We start from the raw sequence: 16,374 nt of genomic DNA, 5'->3' as shown, positions 1-16,374 counted from the left end.
GCCATTGACGGCTTTGCACATCCAGATTTTCGAAATCCAAATCCATTTTGCCACATACAAAAAAAAATAAAAATTTCCACATGCCAAGATTCACTTTGCCTCTTTTTGCCACATGGCCCGTAAAAAATACCACATGGGAAAATCCATTTTACCACTTTTTGGTTCTCACTGTCTCTCCTCCCTTAAGCATACTTCCTCAATATTACAAAGCCACTAGATGGCGGTCAAGTCATAGTTTTTGCCGGCTTCACTTTATTATACTAGTATAACAATTACTGTAATACTACACTTTGGTATACTCATATATTATGACATCGTATTATTCTATGATATGTCACGTTAAACTACAGTTATCTAAAGCATGCTATACTACATTGTGTAGTACTATGTTGTGAAGTTGATTATCACTGATTTCTAGCAGAATAGACAGGACAGATGTTTGTCCCACATTACAGACCCACCCATAGACTGCCCGGGGCGACCGACAACCACAATAGACGCGTTTGTGTGTGTGGGGGGCGGGTGGGGTCAAGCTGCGAGACCCCAAACTTCCCTGCAGGACAGACGGCACTTCTTCTCTTGGGAGTTTTCATCAAACATGAGCATCCCCGACGCACCAGAACCCAAGCGGATCAATGTCCTGGCCTCTAACTTCTCGGGGATGGCTCTGCGAGGGTCCAGGACAGGATTTTACCGGCAGGATATCAACAGAACCGTGTGGGAAGTGCCGGAAAGGTACAGAGAACTGAGGCAGGTTGGAACTGGAGCTTATGGAAGTGTCTGGTGAGAACTGCTTTTCATATTCACTGATGAAAATTTTCATTGTATGTCTGCACAAAGGGATTAAAGCAGCATTTGTTGGTTTATTGCATAGCTTTTTTTGGAACTTTTTGAGATATTTGGGATCATTTACACCCCCACAGCTGGCGTCACGGACCCCCACTTTGCATTGTGTGGATGAGGTGGTCCACAAAGAAAAGCACCCCCAGTCTCATTGTTGTTAAAAGTCAAACAAGTTTTCCCCCCAGCTGACTTTCACACTTAACCGCAGGGAGGGTAAAGCTTTAATTAACAACATTACTAACACTTTAGTTAGTTTCTTGGTTTGACAGGATGAAAAAAATGTTATAAACATCGCCCAAGTAAACGTAAAATGTAGTTTACTCTAAAAAATATTGTTTCAGTTCAGCGTGGGATCGTCGGACGAACTCGCAAGTTGCCATTAAAAAGCTCCACCGACCGTTTCAGTCCAAACTTTTCGCCAAGCGGGCCTACCGGGAGCTCCGCCTTCTCAAACACATGAAGCATGAAAACGTGAGATGAATTCCATCACTTGAATACCCAAAACAAGGTGCTTTTATTAAATGTCACCTTCTCTAAATAGGTGATCGGCTTACTTGATGTTTTCACAGCGGAAATTTCCGTGGACCGTCTTCGAGACTTGTAAGCATTCATTTCGTCCTTCTCTTTTTCTAAAAATGCTATATTAATGAATTTTAACACTCACAGCTATTTGGTTATGCCCTTCATGGGTACCGACCTTGGCAAACTAATGAAACTGGAGAGACTGACAGAAGACAGAGTTCAGTTTCTTGTCTACCAGATGATGAAAGGACTCAAAGTAAGATGATTTCAATCATAATATCACTTCGAAAATACATTTAACGTCTTATCCTTGCCTCTTTTCAGTACATCCACTCCGCAGGGATCATCCACAGGGTGCGTGACCTTTCACTTTCGGCACTTTTAAGGGGCGGGGTTAAATTCCTTGGTGGATTATCATGTTAAATTTGTTAAAACAGCATCTAATTTGTGATTGAAATCATTTCAGGACCTAAAACCAGGAAATCTAGCCATCAATCCAGACTGTGAATTAAAGGTACGTACACACGTCAAGTGGACTTTTTGTGGAATGAACGATTATTTTGTCAATTTTAGATTCTCGATTTTGGCCTAGCAAGGCAGGCCGACGCGGAAATGACTGGCTACGTGGTGACCCGTTGGTACCGGGCACCTGAGGTTATTCTGAACTGGATGCGCTACACGCAAGCAGGTAGGATAGTCGTCAAAAACAATGTGCAATAGTTTGAGACAGGGGCGGAGCTTAGCATACGCTTACTAAAGACAATGTTTTGGACTCATTTGCCCCCAATTTACAGGCTTTATTAAATTTTTTAACTGCTAGCCCTCTATCTAATGGGAGGAGAAACTGGTTTGCTCAGTGGAAGGTTGACTCGCACTTTTAATGAGGAAAGTTCTATGTTGTAGTGACAGAAATCTGTCAACAGGGGGTGTAAGAGAGGCCTTTTACAAGTATTACAGTTGGTTTTGAATCCTTTTTTGTATTTTAGGTATGTTTCGCCAAAGACTTCATAATGTATTGGCATGACACATTCCCCATTCACTGCATCACGCCTTCCAACACTCCGCTTCATTTATTAGCAATCAGTCACATGCAGCGATCTTAACGCCGGATTTATGTTGAAAAAGTACGAAAGCTGTACTGCATACAAACAGGAAGGATTGTCTCAGGAGTGATCTGTTCGAGGATTCAAGGTAATGCTTATATTTTTCGTACCATGCATGCATTTTGAAAAGAAAAAAATCAATGGGAGAAATTAGCCGCTACAGCATTGGCATTATACTTCGCAATATTTACGTAAAATGCGACCTGCAAGTTTTTTTTTTTTGCTTTTAACCAAGAATCGGGACTGTTTTACGCCCATGTTGATCAAGAGTTCAGGGATTTAAGCATTTATTCACAATAATTTTCAACGGAAAAAGCTCTTTGTGTGGGTTTTGACAGAGATAGGCCCCCTATGAATCGGCCCCGTGTCCCGTCAATACATTATGAAGTCTATGGTTGTGCTATTACAGCCCTTTGCTGGGTTTTAGCTTCTAATTTATCTTAATTAATTAGGTTCTTATTTTTGAGAGGGGCTAGATTCTGACTTCTTTTATAAATTCTTTTCGGGCATTTTCACCGATTCAGAAAAATGATGCGGGTTGTAATAGTCATGAAGGAAGGTTCTGGTCCACCTCAAAAAGTTGGGGAACGTGATGATAACTTCCAAATTTGAGGCTGAAGGTGATCATTCAAGTAATGCAACTGGTCTGCAAAAGCACATTTTTTTGTTTATTACTGTTATTGTTGTATTGTATTGTGATTGAAATACAGTGGGGCAAATAAGTATTTAGTCAACCACCAATTGTGCAAGTTCTCCTACTTGAAAAGATTAGAGAGGCTTGTAATTGTCAACATGGGTAAACCTCAACCATGAGAGACAGAATGTGGAAAAAAAAACAGTCACATTGTTTGATTTTTAAAGAATTTATTTCCAAATTAGAGTGGAAAATAACTATTTGGTCACCTACAAACAAGCAAGATTTCTGGCTGTCAGAGGTCTAATTTCTTCTAACGAGGTCTAACGAGGCTCCACTCGTTACCTGCCCTAATGGCACCTCTTTTAACTCATTATCGGTATAAAAGACACCTGTCCACCACTTCAGTCAGTCTCACTCCAAACTCCACTATGGCCAAGACCACAGCTGTCGAAGAACACCAGAGACAAAATTGTAGACCTGCACAAGGCTGGGAAGACTGAATCTGCAATAGGTAAAACGCTTGGTGTAAAGAAATCAACTGTGGGAGCAATTATTAGAAAATGGAAGACATACAAGACCACTGATAATCTCCCTCGATCTGGGGCTCCATGCAAGATCTCACCCCGTGGCGTCAAAATGATAACAATAACGGTGAGCAAAAATCCCAGAACCACACGGGGGGACCTAGTGAATGACCTACAGAGAGCTGCCAGACGTGTCCCCCTGCTGAAGAAAGTACACGCCCAGGCCTATCTGCGGTTCGCTAGAGAGCATTTGGATGATCCAGAAGAGGACTGGGAGAATGTGTTATGGTCAGATGAAACCAAAATCGAACTTTTTGGTAGAAACACAGCTTCTCGTGTTTGGAGGAGAAAGAATACTGAATTGCATCCGAAGAACACCATACCCACTGTGAAGCATGGGGGTGGAAACATCATGCTTTGGAGCTGTTTTGCTGCAAAGGGTCCAGGATGACTGATCTGTGTAAAGGAAAGAATGAATGGGGCCATGTATCGAGAGATCTTGAGTGAAAATCATTGAAGATGAGACGTGGCTGGACCTTTCAGCATGACAATGATCCCAAACACATAGCCAGGGCAACAAAGGAGTGGCTTCGTAAGAAGCATTTCAAGGTCCTGGAGTGGCCTAGCCAGTCTCCAGATCGCAACCCCATAGAAATTCTGTGGAGGGAGTTGAAAGTCCGTGTTGCCCAACGACAGCCCCAAAACATCACTGCTCTAGAGGAGATCTGCATGGAAGCACGGGCCAAAATACAAGCAACAGTGTATGAAAAGCTTGTGAAGAGTTACAGAAAATGTTTGGCCTCCGTTATTGCCAACACAGGGTACATAACAAAGTATCAAACAATCTGGTTTTCTGTTTTTTTTCTCCACATTCTTTCTCTCATAGTTGAGGCTTACCCATGTTGACAATTACAGGCCTCTCTAGTATTTTCAAGTGGGAGAACTTGAGAACCCCACTGTACATTGACACTGAGAACTTTATTATAAATGTAGAATTAACGAAAATAGGTTGATATATCTGAACTGAATTAAGTACCACGAACACCACATGTCAAACTTGGGGGGCCCCTAGAAGCTCATTGCACCCTGGGCCTGTTCACATTTGTTCCGCCCCTGGTTTGTGATACAATTTTCTGTTCTTTTTTTTAGTGGATATCTGGTCCGCCGGTTGTATAATGGCAGAGATGCTGCTGGGGAAGCCGCTCTTCAAGGGCAACGATCGTATCCAAGTGCTTTTTAGGTTTCTTTTATACCTATAAAACGGAATGCAAAGTGAGAAGAATGTGAACCTTGACTAGAGTTCGTGCCAGACCTGGACCAGCTCCGGGAAATCATGAAAATCACAGGAACGCCAGCTGCAGACTTTGTAATGAAGCTCCAAAGCCAAGATGTAAGTTTAGAAGATAATTTGCAAATTATAACCTGACTGACACGAACATTTCCTATCCCACCAGGCTAAAAACTACCTCAAGGGTTTGTCCAAAGTCCCTAAAAAGGATCTGCACTCCATCTTCTCCAAAACAAGCTCACACGGTACGAAGAAGCACTCTTCTGGACAGTCAGTATTCCTGCATTAATCCTTTATGACGTCTTCGCAGCGGTGTCAGTGTTAGAAAAAATGCTCCTCCTCGACCCCGAGGAGCGGGTCAGCGCCTCGGAATCCCTCGACTCGCCCTTCTTCGCCGACTTCCGCGACACGGAAGAAGAAACCGAGGCGCAACCGTACGACCAAACCATAGACAACACAGACTTGACGCTCGATCAGTGGAAACGTACGTCGGCAAGACTGTTTTGTTTGTGCTCTGAAACCCAAATGGTTAACTTTCCTTTTACACAGGACACACAGTCACCGAGATTCTGACCTTCAGACCTTCCAAGGAAACATCACTTTAACACATCGAGGCAAGTTACAAAGCAGAGATAGGAACATGTTAGTATGCTGATTCAGAATAAATGTCATTTTATATCATAACAGAACAGAGTGAGTGGTTTTCATTAGTAAGTAAGCTGCAAAATTCACTTTTATTCATGTTTGACATTATTCATATGTATAACAGCATTCCGGATCACACGCCGTACTTCTTCTGTAACGTAGCAACAGATGATGCGTCCACGTCCGCTTGGTGGAGGAAGTCGAACACGTCTCTAAGCACTGAGTGAAGGAAAAAAGAGAGATACGGTAATTTTCGGACTATAAGCCGCCACCCAACAAATGTGACATGAAAACGGCATATGTTCATAGATAAGCGGCACTGGAGTTTAAGCCGCATCTGTCCTCATTGCATTATGGGATATTTACACCTAAAGATATTAACCGTGAACACTTTATTTGACAGCGGCATCATACAACCAAATGAACCACCATGAAGCTTTGAACCAATTGGCTGCAAAGCTTCATTGCTTAAAAAAGCTTCATCAAACTCTGCTGCCACGTGCTGTCAACACTGTTGTCATCCAACATGCCTCCTAGCATGAATTGCAACGCTACAGATGTAAATAACAATCAAAATTCATGTTCTGTGCTAATTATTTCTTCAGTTACTGTTCTAGTTGTTTCATGAATTGCTCCTTATGGTATTTGGTAACACTTTATTTGACAGTGGTAACATAAGACTGTCATAAGACCATCATACTTATGACGCTGTCATGAGCATTAATGAATGAATGAAATATTTATTGTCATCATCATCGGTGTCATTGGAGTTTTAAAAAAGGCCTTTGAGCAATGAAATTTGGGGAGTCAATACCTGAAGCAAAACTGCTCCAAAAAGTCTCTTGCACCCATTTTCCAAATCCAACAGAAAATCTGGTATTTTGGATTAATTTTTATCGATTTACAGGGTGCACATTTGAGACCTTTTCGCCGAGGGAGTCAGTTGGATCATCTTCAAAATTGGTGAGACTGTTCAGGAGACATATAATGAATGAATCAATGAATTAAATGTTCAATGCTTCATCCAATGCAATGAATGCTTATGACAAATGTCATTTTGTACCATCCGGCAAATTATCTCACTTTTGAATGAATGTAAAAGATTCGACCTGGATAAAAATGGAGTTAGTGACACTTCATGATATCTGTCATAAGCATTTATTTATGCCCATGACAGTGTAATGTCATAATTATGACAGTCTGATGGCAGTATTATAATGCCGCTGTCAAATAAAGTGTTACTAGCAATTAATGAAACAACTGGAACAGTAACTGAAGAAATAATTAGCACGGAATGTTATTTACATCTGTGGCGTTGCAATGAATGCTAGGAGGCATGTTGGATGACAACAGTGTTGACAGCAGAAGTTGTCTCCCTCATGGGAGAAGTGATGGCCAAATGAAGCTTATTAAAGCAATGAATGGTGGCTCATTTGTTTGAGTAACCCTAAGTGTTACCAAATACCATAACTAGCAATTGATGAAACAACTGAAACAGTAACTGAAGAAATAATTAGCACGGAACATGAATTTTAATTGTTATTTACATCTGTAGCGTTGCAATGCATGCTAGAAGGCATGTTGGGTGACAACAGTGTTGACAGCAGAGGTTGACTGTCTCCCTCAAGGAAACGGTAATGGCCAAATGAAGCTTCTTGAAGCAATGAAGCTTTGCAGCCAATTGGTTCAAAGCTTCAAGGTGGTTCATTTGTTCTATTGGCCCAAAGTGTTTCCAAATACGAAAACTAGCAATTAATGAAACAACTGGAACAGTAACTGAAGAAATAATAAGCACAGAACATAAATTTTGATTGTTATTTACATCCGTAGGGTTGCAATGCATGCTAGGAGGCATGTTGGATGACAACATTGTTGACAGCAGGTGGCAGCAAAGGTTGACTGTCTCCCCCAAGGGAGCAGTAATGGCCAAATGAAGCTTCTTGAAGCAATGCAGCTTTGCAGCCAATTGGTTCGAAGCTTCATGATGGTTCATTTGTTCTATTAACCCAAACCCACCTTTCTTTTCCGAGGCAGACATAAACATGACGGCCGTGTCGAAGCGCCTGACGCTTGAAAGACTCTCGAGGATGTCCACAGTGACGGTTGCAGATTCGTTCCTACGCGAGCGAGGTGTTAGCGTTGCTCTTATTTTGAAGTGATTTAAGCAACTTACTTGGTGTAAAAATCCCGGATTGTCTGCAGGATCTGACTGAGGATGTTAGGTTCGAGGGAGCTCTGGAAAATGAGCGCGTACGACTCAGGTTTGATCTGCTTGAGGTACGCGTAAAGCACTTCCGGCTGGTTTCCGATCGCGCGCAGGTCGGCTTCCAGTTGGAAAGCTTTGCTTGGTGGAGGTGGGAGATTTGTTACGGTGGTGTTTTCGGGTGGTGGGTCTGTTATTTCCTCGATTTCAATCATCTTCACATTAGGGGACGGCGCTTTCCCGCTCACTTCCTCGATGTCGATTCTCTTCATGGGTTTCTAAGCAACGTGGAAACAAGTCAATACTGCGAATTTATCAGAAATGAGCGTACTTACAGTGGAGCGCAGGTGAGCCGGTTTGTCCACAGGTTGCACCGTTCGCCTTTGGGAGCTGTCGGATATTTGGAGGACGACGTCCTGAGCGTTCAAACAACTGGATTTAGCGAAATACAAGACTTGCAAGTACGTCAAAAATATCAATGAAAGTGAAAATGTACTTTTGGAAGTTTCTGGAGCTCAGTCTGGGCCTGCTTGTTCCCTGGTTCGAGCTTCAAAACTTCTTGGAAATCTAAATTTTGAGGGCAAATTTGTCAAAAATCATTAAAAATACAGCAAAACTTATCAAAATTGTGTAATAAAAACTTTCTAATTGTTGCCTAGTGTGATTAACAATAAAGGCCACAAGATGGCGCTATTAACACATCAGGTTAATTTGTTTCAGTTCAATTAATCAATGTGACAAAATGTATTTGCCATGTGGCATTTTTTTTTTTTGTACGTGCATAGCCGTGAATGGCATAGCCCATGGGTGTCCAAACCTGTCCGCAAGGGCCGCTGTGGGTCCTGGTTTTTGTTCCTACCAATCGAGCACAGAGGGTTTAACCAATGAAGTTTGTGCTAAAACAAGCAGTATCTGACTGCAATCAACTGATTACACTTGTGAGACATCAAATTGGTGAAAAGATGACTTCTTGTTTTGTAGGAATGAAATCCAGCACCCACTGCGGCCCTATGTGGAAATGTTTGGACACCACTGGCCCTAACTTGGTCGCCAGTTGAATGTCAGTGCGCTCTAATGTAAAGTGTATGGTCAAAATTCACAGCTAAACATGTTTTTCTGCCATTTAAAATGAATGGAAAATTTGGATGTGCATGGCCGTCAATAGCACGGACGTTAATGGCCTGCAAAACTGCCATATTCTCCCCCCAAAAAATGACACAAACCAAAGTCCATTTTGCCACATACGAAAAAAAATGCCACATGTCAAAAATCCATTTTGCCACATGGAAAAAAAATCCTACATGGCAAAATCAATTTTGCCACATACCCAAAAAATGCCACATGGCAAAAAAAAAATCCCACATGGCAAAATCAATTTTGCCACACGGCAAAGAAAAAATGCCACATGGCAAAATCAGTTTTGCCACATGACAAAAAAAAAGCACATGGCAAAAAAAAAAAAAAAAAGCCACATTGCAAAATCAGTTTTGCCACATGGCAAAAAAAATGGTACATGGCACAATTCATTTTGCCACATGGCAAAAAAATGCAACATGGCAAAATCAATTTTGCCACATGGCAAAAAAAATGCTACATCGCAAAATCCATTTTGCCACATAGCAAAGAAAAAATGCCACATGGGAAAAAAATGCCACATGGCAAAAAAAAACCACACAGGGCAAAATCCATTTTGCTACATGGCAAAATTAATTTTGCCACGTGGCAAAATCCATTTGCCACATGGCAAAAAAATGCAACATGGCAAAATCAATTTTGCCACATGGCAAAAAAAATGCCACATGGCAAAAGCTGCATGGCAAAATCTATTTTGCCATATGGCAAAAAAATGCCCCATGGCAAAATTTATTTTACCACATGGCAAAAAAAAATGCTACATGGCAAAATCCATTTTGCCACATGGCAAATACCACTTTTGGTTCTCGCTGTCTCTCTCTATTACCTTTTCGGGCTTCCTCCAGTTTCCCCAACGCCACTCTAGCAGTAGCTCGTCTTGCGAACGCCTTGGAGTACGTGTCGTCTAAAGATATCGCCGTTGTGCAGTCTTCTTCCGCTTCTTTGAATCTGATACACGGACGCATTTTTTTTCGTCATCAAACAACAAAACTACGAACGTTCTTACCTTTCCAGCTTGAGATAGGCCATGGCTCTGTTGGCGGGAAGCAGCACGTTGGTACGGTCCGCTTCCACGCCTCGACTGTAACATTCCACGGCTGCTTCGTATTTGCCTTCTTTGAAGTACGCATTCCCCTGTAAGACGATGCATGTAGTTTTTGCTTTAAAATTAAACTCGGCGAGGAATCTTACTCTGTCTTTTTGCACGACTGCTTCCTGTCGTTGTTGCTGCTCCTCCGTCACTCTTCGCCGCTCACATTCAATGACGGAATCTGACCGAGGCGGCGTTTCGTCCCTCGGTTCTCGGAGTCCAAGTATCTGTCAAAGTGATTTCGCTAGTACATCTTCCCTGAAATCTAAACTCTGAACGAGCTCGCACCTCCTTGATTTTCCGCTCTTCATTTTGTGCTTCGAGGTTGCCCGGGTCGAGCTTGAGAACAGTTTGGTAATCTGCGCAAAAATGTGCGTTTTTACATCTCCGGATCAGTTTTGATGTGTACAAAAATTCCACCTTCTAAAGCTGCGTCGTAGTTCTTCAGCGCGAATCGGGCGGCTCCTCGTCGCGCGTATGCTTTGAAGTAGTTGCCGTCCAAAGCGATGGCTAGGTTGCAGTCGGATTCGGCCACGGCGAACCTAAAGAAAGTGGAAAACGGTGCAATAGGGTGACGTCGCCATCGTAACGCGGACGTGGTACATTATATACACGCCCTTGCATACAATCCATGTTATTTCAGGTTTTTTTCTCCGGTAATCTTTCAAAAAAGAACGTGCCGATCAAACACTGCTGCTTTGGAACTTGTAGAAACGACTCTAGACATTACGACATATGACGGATGCTTTCTTCATTCGTTTCCCGAAACCAAAAAATGTGAAGAATGGATCAACTGGACGTCCAAAAGACCAGTTTAACGCCAGCAAGGTGAAGCCATTCACATTTCATATGCAATAAACATTTTATTGGGGGTCATGGTTCTACAGAGGACGAAGAGGTAAGCCATTTTGATATTTTTACTTATTTTTTAGCGTGGCGTTTTGCCAGAATTGGTAGGTTTAGCTCAGTAAATATCTCGTTCGTACACTATTTCCATTCATTTACTAGTAGGGACAAACGGGAGGTTTACCCGCCTAGCACTAATTGCTTACGTCATGAATATTAATGAGCAAAAGTGACGTGTTGCTTGCGGTATGCTATTAGACACACTCGGAGAGAGATTGTTGGTGCCAGGATTAGCGATCACGTAGCATAGAATAGGAAGTCAATTTAATTAGCTAACAGTAGCACCACTATTTTCATACAGTGGGGAGAACAAGTATTTGATACACTGCCAATGTGTTTTCCCATTGGCAGTGTATCAAATACTTGTTCTCCCCACTGTAGGTAGCATAATATATCAAACTCCCATTTGATACACAGAGGTGGGCAGTAACACGGTACATTTACTCAGTTATATTTACTTGAGTAACTTTCTGAGAAAAATGTACTTTTGAGGGTAGTTTTTTTTTGGGGCTACGCTAGAGTCGTTACATGTTTCCTCTTTATTCTACATATTAGTTTTGCCAAAGATGCCGATAGTGGCTGCTCAGTTTCACCAATGAGACGTCGCAACAATAACCACATGACTCCATGATACCAATCAGAGGTAACAATGTTTTTTCTCCACTAGAGGGCACTCATGCTTTTTGGACGAGTGACGTTTGATAGTGTTGTTCTGGTGTCAATTCGATGGGTTTTGTGTCATGTTTTTGGCCTAATATGGTCATTTAAAATGTTAATAATGATAACAATAATACATTTTATTTATAACACACTTTACATTTGAAAAACAAATCTCAAAGTGCACATTATCGTGTTAAAAAAAATAATAATAATAATAAAAAGACTAGAAATAAAGGAGTAAAAGCAAAAACAGTCAGAAACACAGATAAAATCGGATACAAATCAGATAAAAGTAAGATAATCTGATTAGCCAGAGTCAGCTTTTTCAAAAAGTTACGTTTTTAGTCCTTTTTAAATGCATCCAAATCAAATGTTATACAGTGCTGGCCAAAACAGATAATGCTTTATTTCTCCCAGAAAATGATTGTAATTACAAATGATTTGGTAGTAATATCTTCATTTATAATAGAGAATGAAAAAAAAATAATAATAAATCATGATCATTTTACACAAAACTCCAAAAATGGGCCGGACAAAAGTATTGGCACCCTCAGCCGAATACTTTGTAGCAAAACCTTTAGACAAAATAACTGCGAACAAACGCTTCTGGTATCCATCAATGAGTTTCTTACAATGCTCTACTGGAATTGTAGACCATTATTCTTTGGCCAATTGCTCCAGGTCTCTGAGATATCAAGGGTGCCTTCTCCACTGCCATTTTCAGATTTCTCCACAGGTGTTCAATGGGATTCAGGTCTGGACACTTTAGAAGTCTCTAGTGCTTTTTCCCAAACCATTTTCTAGTGCTTCTTGAAGTGTGTTTTGGGTCATTGTCCTGCTGGAAGACCCATGACTTCTGAGGGAGACCCAGCTTTCTCACATTGGGCCCTACATTATGCTGCAAAATTTGTTGGTAGTCTTCAGACTTCATATTGCCATGCACACAGTCAAGCAGTCCAGTGCCAGAGGCAGCAAAACAACCCCAAAACATTAGGGAACCTCCGCCATGTTTGACTGTGGGACCGTATTCTTTTCTTTGAAGGCCTAGTTTTTTCCCCCTGTAAACACGATGTTGATGCCTTTTCCCAAAAGCTCTACTTTTGTCTCATCTGACCAGATAACATTCTTCCAAAATGTTTTTAGCTTTCTCAGGTCAAACTCCAGACTCTTTTTTTTTTTTTTTTGTCTCTGTGTCAGAAGTGGGGTGTTCCTGGGTATCCTACCATAGAGTCTCTTTTCATTCAGACGCCGACGGATAGTACGGGTTGACACTGTTGTACCCTTGGACTGCGGGACATCTTGAACTTGTTTGGATATTAGTCGAGGTTCTTTATGCACCATCCACACAATCGTTCGTTGAAATCTCTCGTCCATTTTTCTTTTCAGTCTTCATCTAGGGAGGTTAGCCACAGTGCCATATGGTAGACACAGGAACATTCAGGTCTTTGGAGATGGACTTGTAGCCTTGAGATTGCCCATGCTTTCTCTGAATTTTTCTTCTCAAGTCCTCAGACAGTTCTTTGGTCTTCTTTCTTTTCTCCATGCTCAATGTGGTACACACAAGGACACAGGACAGAGGTTGAGCCAACTTTAATCCATTTTAACTGGCTGCAAGCGTGATTTAGTTATTGCCACCACTTGTTATGTGCCACAGGTTAGCAACAGGTGCTGTTAATTACACAAATTAGAGAAGAATAACATGATTTTTCAAAAGGTTGCTGATATTTTTTTCCAGCCCATTTGTAGTTTTTTGTAAAATGATCATGATTTTTTTTTTTTTTTTTTCATTCTTTTTTTTTTTTTTCATTCTCTTTTGTGTTTTTTCATTGCGGGCAAAATACATGGAGAGATTACTACCAAAGTATTTGTGATTGCAATCATTTTCTGGGAGAAATTGCGCATTATCTGACAGAATTGTAGGGGTGCCAATTAGAAATGCAGATCGATCGGGTCCGATCACGTCATTTTCCAAGTATCGGAATCGGCAAAAAAATATCAGACATGCCTTTTTTTAATATATATACAGTAGATTTTTTAATTATATCGTTTTCTAATTGTATTTAACGTCACAAACATAATGTGTTACACTCTTCCAGAGTCTTTAATTTAAGCTTAAGGCAGTGTTATCAAATTTATCGTGTTAACAGCGAGAATTAGTATTTTTTACATTTATCATGTTACAATGTTTAACGCAATTAACGCATGCGCTACACGACCCACTCACGCATTGTTGCGTTCATTCAATAATGGTGCCGTTTTACCCATACAGTATATAGAGCTAAAACGCAGCGTAAAATGAGTAGTTTGAATTTTAGCAGCCTTTGGAGCCTTTTTTTAAATGGCTAAAACCTTACAATCCCTCTCCCAACTATTAGAATAATCGTGGGAAGAATTGTGGGGGAGAAGGTAGTAGATGATCTTTTTCTGAACACGCTATGTTATTTCCCAACGCAGAGAAGATATATCAATTGGTACCACAACGCACAGTCATGGTTGTACTTCCCATCATGCATTTGGGCAGAAGGTAAATGGCTACAGTATCATTTACTGAAAGCTCAACAAATACACTAGATGGTAATATTTAGTCACAATATACAAAGTCACATTTATCCTTTAAGAATTACAAGTCTTTCTATCCGTGGATCCCTCTCACAGAAAGAATGTTAATAATGTAAATGCCATCTTGAGGATTTATTGTCATAATAAACAAATACAGTACTTATGTACTGTATGTTGAATGTATATATTCGTCCGAGTTTTATTTATTTTTTCTTAATGCATTGCCAAAAATGTATATGATCGGGAATGATTGGAATTGAATCGGGAGCAAAAAAAAAAGCAATCGGATCGGGAAATATCGGGATCGGCAGATACTCAAACTAAAACGATCGGGATTGGATCGGGAGCAAAAAACATGATCGGAACAACCCTAGTGCCAATACTTTTGGCCAAAGTACTATTAATGTGAATGCTTACTTCTTGAGTCTGTAAAAAGCAGTGGCTCGGTTCGTAGGAAGAACAGGATTGTAAGGATCGGCGGCCATTCCTCTGGAGTAACATTCAATGGCATCGTCGTATTTGCCTTCTTTGAAAAACGCATTACCCTGATGATAAAATTGTGTTATTTTTGCAGGAATTCTTAATTGCTTAACTTGGCTGTTACCTTCTCCTTCTCTGCTAAAGCACGCTCTACATCAGCTTCTTCTGAGTCTGAATCAGGACTTTCTTCCTTATCCACCTCCTCCAAAGCCTTGTCCTAAAATGCAAAAGTCCAATTAGTTTTTGTCATCATGGCTGCTTTTATCACTCATAATGCATAACTGACCACATCAAACTTGTCCCATGAGTGATAATCACTCGATTTGATCCTCGGCGGTTTAGTGGCATCTGTCTCATCTGCTTTGGAGTCACCGTTGGCCATCTTCATCTTCTTCGCCTTCATTTTTGCTTTGTAGTCCTTGTTTCGCACAGGAGGAAGGTTTGCCTACAAAACGAGCAATTTTGTAAATATTCTCATCTAAAATCGAAATGATTGCGCATGGGATTTCCAGTTTCGGGACCAACCCGTGTGTCCCCTTGGATTCCTCGCCTCAATTGCTCATCTTTGGTCTTCATGTCACTCTCCCAGGTCTCCAGATCCTTCATGAAGCTTTGCAGGTCTTCTGCATTCTGCCGCATTTGCATCTGTAATTCGAGTGCTTTGTTCGGTCCGGCCATTATTTCCTCACTGCGGATGAGAATTTCGTTTCATTTCCCGAGAAAACACGAGTTTGGAGTGATGCTCACTTCCGACTGTCTCTTTAAATAATGGGATCGAACGAAATAAAATGTTGTAAAAGTACCTTCTTTTTCTTTTTCCGGCGTACAACCGCGATTCAAATAAAGATGTGGTTATTAAGTAGTCGTAAGTTCATGTGTTCATGTTGTTATTTGGAGCCATGACAGCGGAATCCCGACGTGCTTTGCGAAAATAAAGAGTCAAAGATCGTTTAGTGTGTGAAGAGCGCGAAAACTGTCACATTCTTCGGATATATTTTGTGTGTTTTCGTGTCCAATAATAGTTGAATATATATAAAATAAAGATAATTAATACGGGGTTATATTTATTTACGGTTACACATTGTGATTAATGTGAAGGAAACTAGCACCGAACCTCATTACAACGATCTTTGTTGTCACAAACCTGATAAATAAATATTGTTTTAATGTAGTTATGGTTTGTGAGTATCATTTTATGCTTCAAATACATTTATAAATATTTATTAAGCCATTAAATAACGTTTTATAATTTTTTTTAATGATAGCTTTTAACCTGTCAACCGACGCCGTCACGTGATGTCACAACCCCGCAATGACCTCTCCTGCTAGCTAACGCTGGCTAACCGGGATAAACTACATCATTTCTTAACGAAGCCAGCTAAATTTCAACAATGGGGCAAACGAAACAAGAGGAAGGCTACGGATATGACTTATTCCCCGAAAGAAACACGGGAAAATACAAGAAGGGATCCGTCGGAGAGAGTCTGTTCACTTTCAACCACAAGTGTCAGGTTATGTTACAGTTAGCCGTGGAAACCAGTGAGTAGCACTTTCGTCAATATTTTTACTCATTTGAATCAACGGGGACGTTTCAATTTCGCATGACGTTAATATAAAAACAGGCGAATTTGAAGTTTGTTGTCCTTACAGCTCGATGTATTTTACTTAGGTCCATATGCCAAACTACTCCTGAGTGCCATGAAAAATTCTGGATGGTAAGTTGCTTTTATAAGTATTTTTCACTTGAAAATAAAACCGCAATGTTAATTAGAAATTGACC

The 16,374-nt window shown here is 40.8% G+C and overlaps 3 protein-coding genes across 6 annotated transcripts in view; 2 read left to right on the top strand and 1 right to left on the bottom strand.

Moving 5' to 3' along the window:
- The first annotated feature begins 564 nt into the window (after positions 1-564).
- LOC130928483 (mitogen-activated protein kinase 12-like) lies at positions 565-5,557 on the top strand. Its single transcript, XM_057855135.1, has 12 exons — positions 565-783; positions 1,185-1,314; positions 1,385-1,443; positions 1,510-1,621; positions 1,690-1,719; positions 1,832-1,879; positions 1,939-2,053; positions 4,779-4,850; positions 4,940-5,019; positions 5,084-5,162; positions 5,228-5,401; positions 5,467-5,557. Exons 1-12 carry the CDS (start codon positions 599-601, stop codon positions 5,520-5,522), a joined length of 1,140 nt encoding a protein of 379 aa, XP_057711118.1. The 5' UTR covers positions 565-598; the 3' UTR covers positions 5,523-5,557.
- Positions 5,558-5,632: 75 nt separating this feature from the next.
- Positions 5,633-15,548, bottom strand: rpap3 (RNA polymerase II associated protein 3). 2 transcript variants are annotated; one of them, XM_057855130.1, is made up of 15 exons: positions 15,398-15,548; positions 15,120-15,282; positions 14,881-15,039; positions 14,719-14,811; positions 14,532-14,659; positions 10,410-10,531; positions 10,278-10,348; positions 10,091-10,216; positions 9,906-10,033; positions 9,726-9,847; positions 8,262-8,332; positions 8,101-8,181; positions 7,736-8,043; positions 7,579-7,679; positions 5,633-5,781 (listed from the first exon to the last, which is right to left on the bottom strand). In XM_057855130.1, exons 2-15 carry the CDS (start codon positions 15,270-15,272, stop codon positions 5,696-5,698), a joined length of 1,749 nt encoding a protein of 582 aa, XP_057711113.1. In that variant the 5' UTR covers positions 15,273-15,282; positions 15,398-15,548; the 3' UTR covers positions 5,633-5,695. The 2 variants fall into 2 exon arrangements, with proteins under 2 accessions (XP_057711113.1, XP_057711114.1); XM_057855131.1 differs by lacking the exon at positions 15,398-15,548 and having other exon boundaries at positions 15,145-15,282.
- A 317-nt stretch (positions 15,549-15,865) lies between these two features.
- Positions 15,866-16,374, top strand: part of atp23 (ATP23 metallopeptidase and ATP synthase assembly factor homolog) — an 82,252-nt gene continuing 81,743 nt past the window's right edge. For 2 of the 3 annotated variants that reach the window (XM_057855133.1, XM_057855134.1), the window contains exons 1-2: positions 15,867-16,133; positions 16,264-16,309. In XM_057855133.1, the coding sequence (XP_057711116.1) occupies positions 15,986-16,133; positions 16,264-16,309 (194 nt within the window). In that variant the 5' untranslated portion in view covers positions 15,867-15,985. Of the gene's footprint in view, positions 16,134-16,263; positions 16,310-16,374 lie in introns of all 3 variants that reach the window. The other variant, XM_057855132.1, reaches the window with a different exon arrangement.

The sequence above is a fragment of the Corythoichthys intestinalis genome, chromosome 13 (genome assembly GCF_030265065.1).
Source record: "Corythoichthys intestinalis isolate RoL2023-P3 chromosome 13, ASM3026506v1, whole genome shotgun sequence".
NCBI classification, from domain to species: Eukaryota; Metazoa; Chordata; class Actinopteri; order Syngnathiformes; family Syngnathidae; genus Corythoichthys; species Corythoichthys intestinalis.
This window is presented reverse-complemented; position numbering and strand designations above follow the sequence as displayed.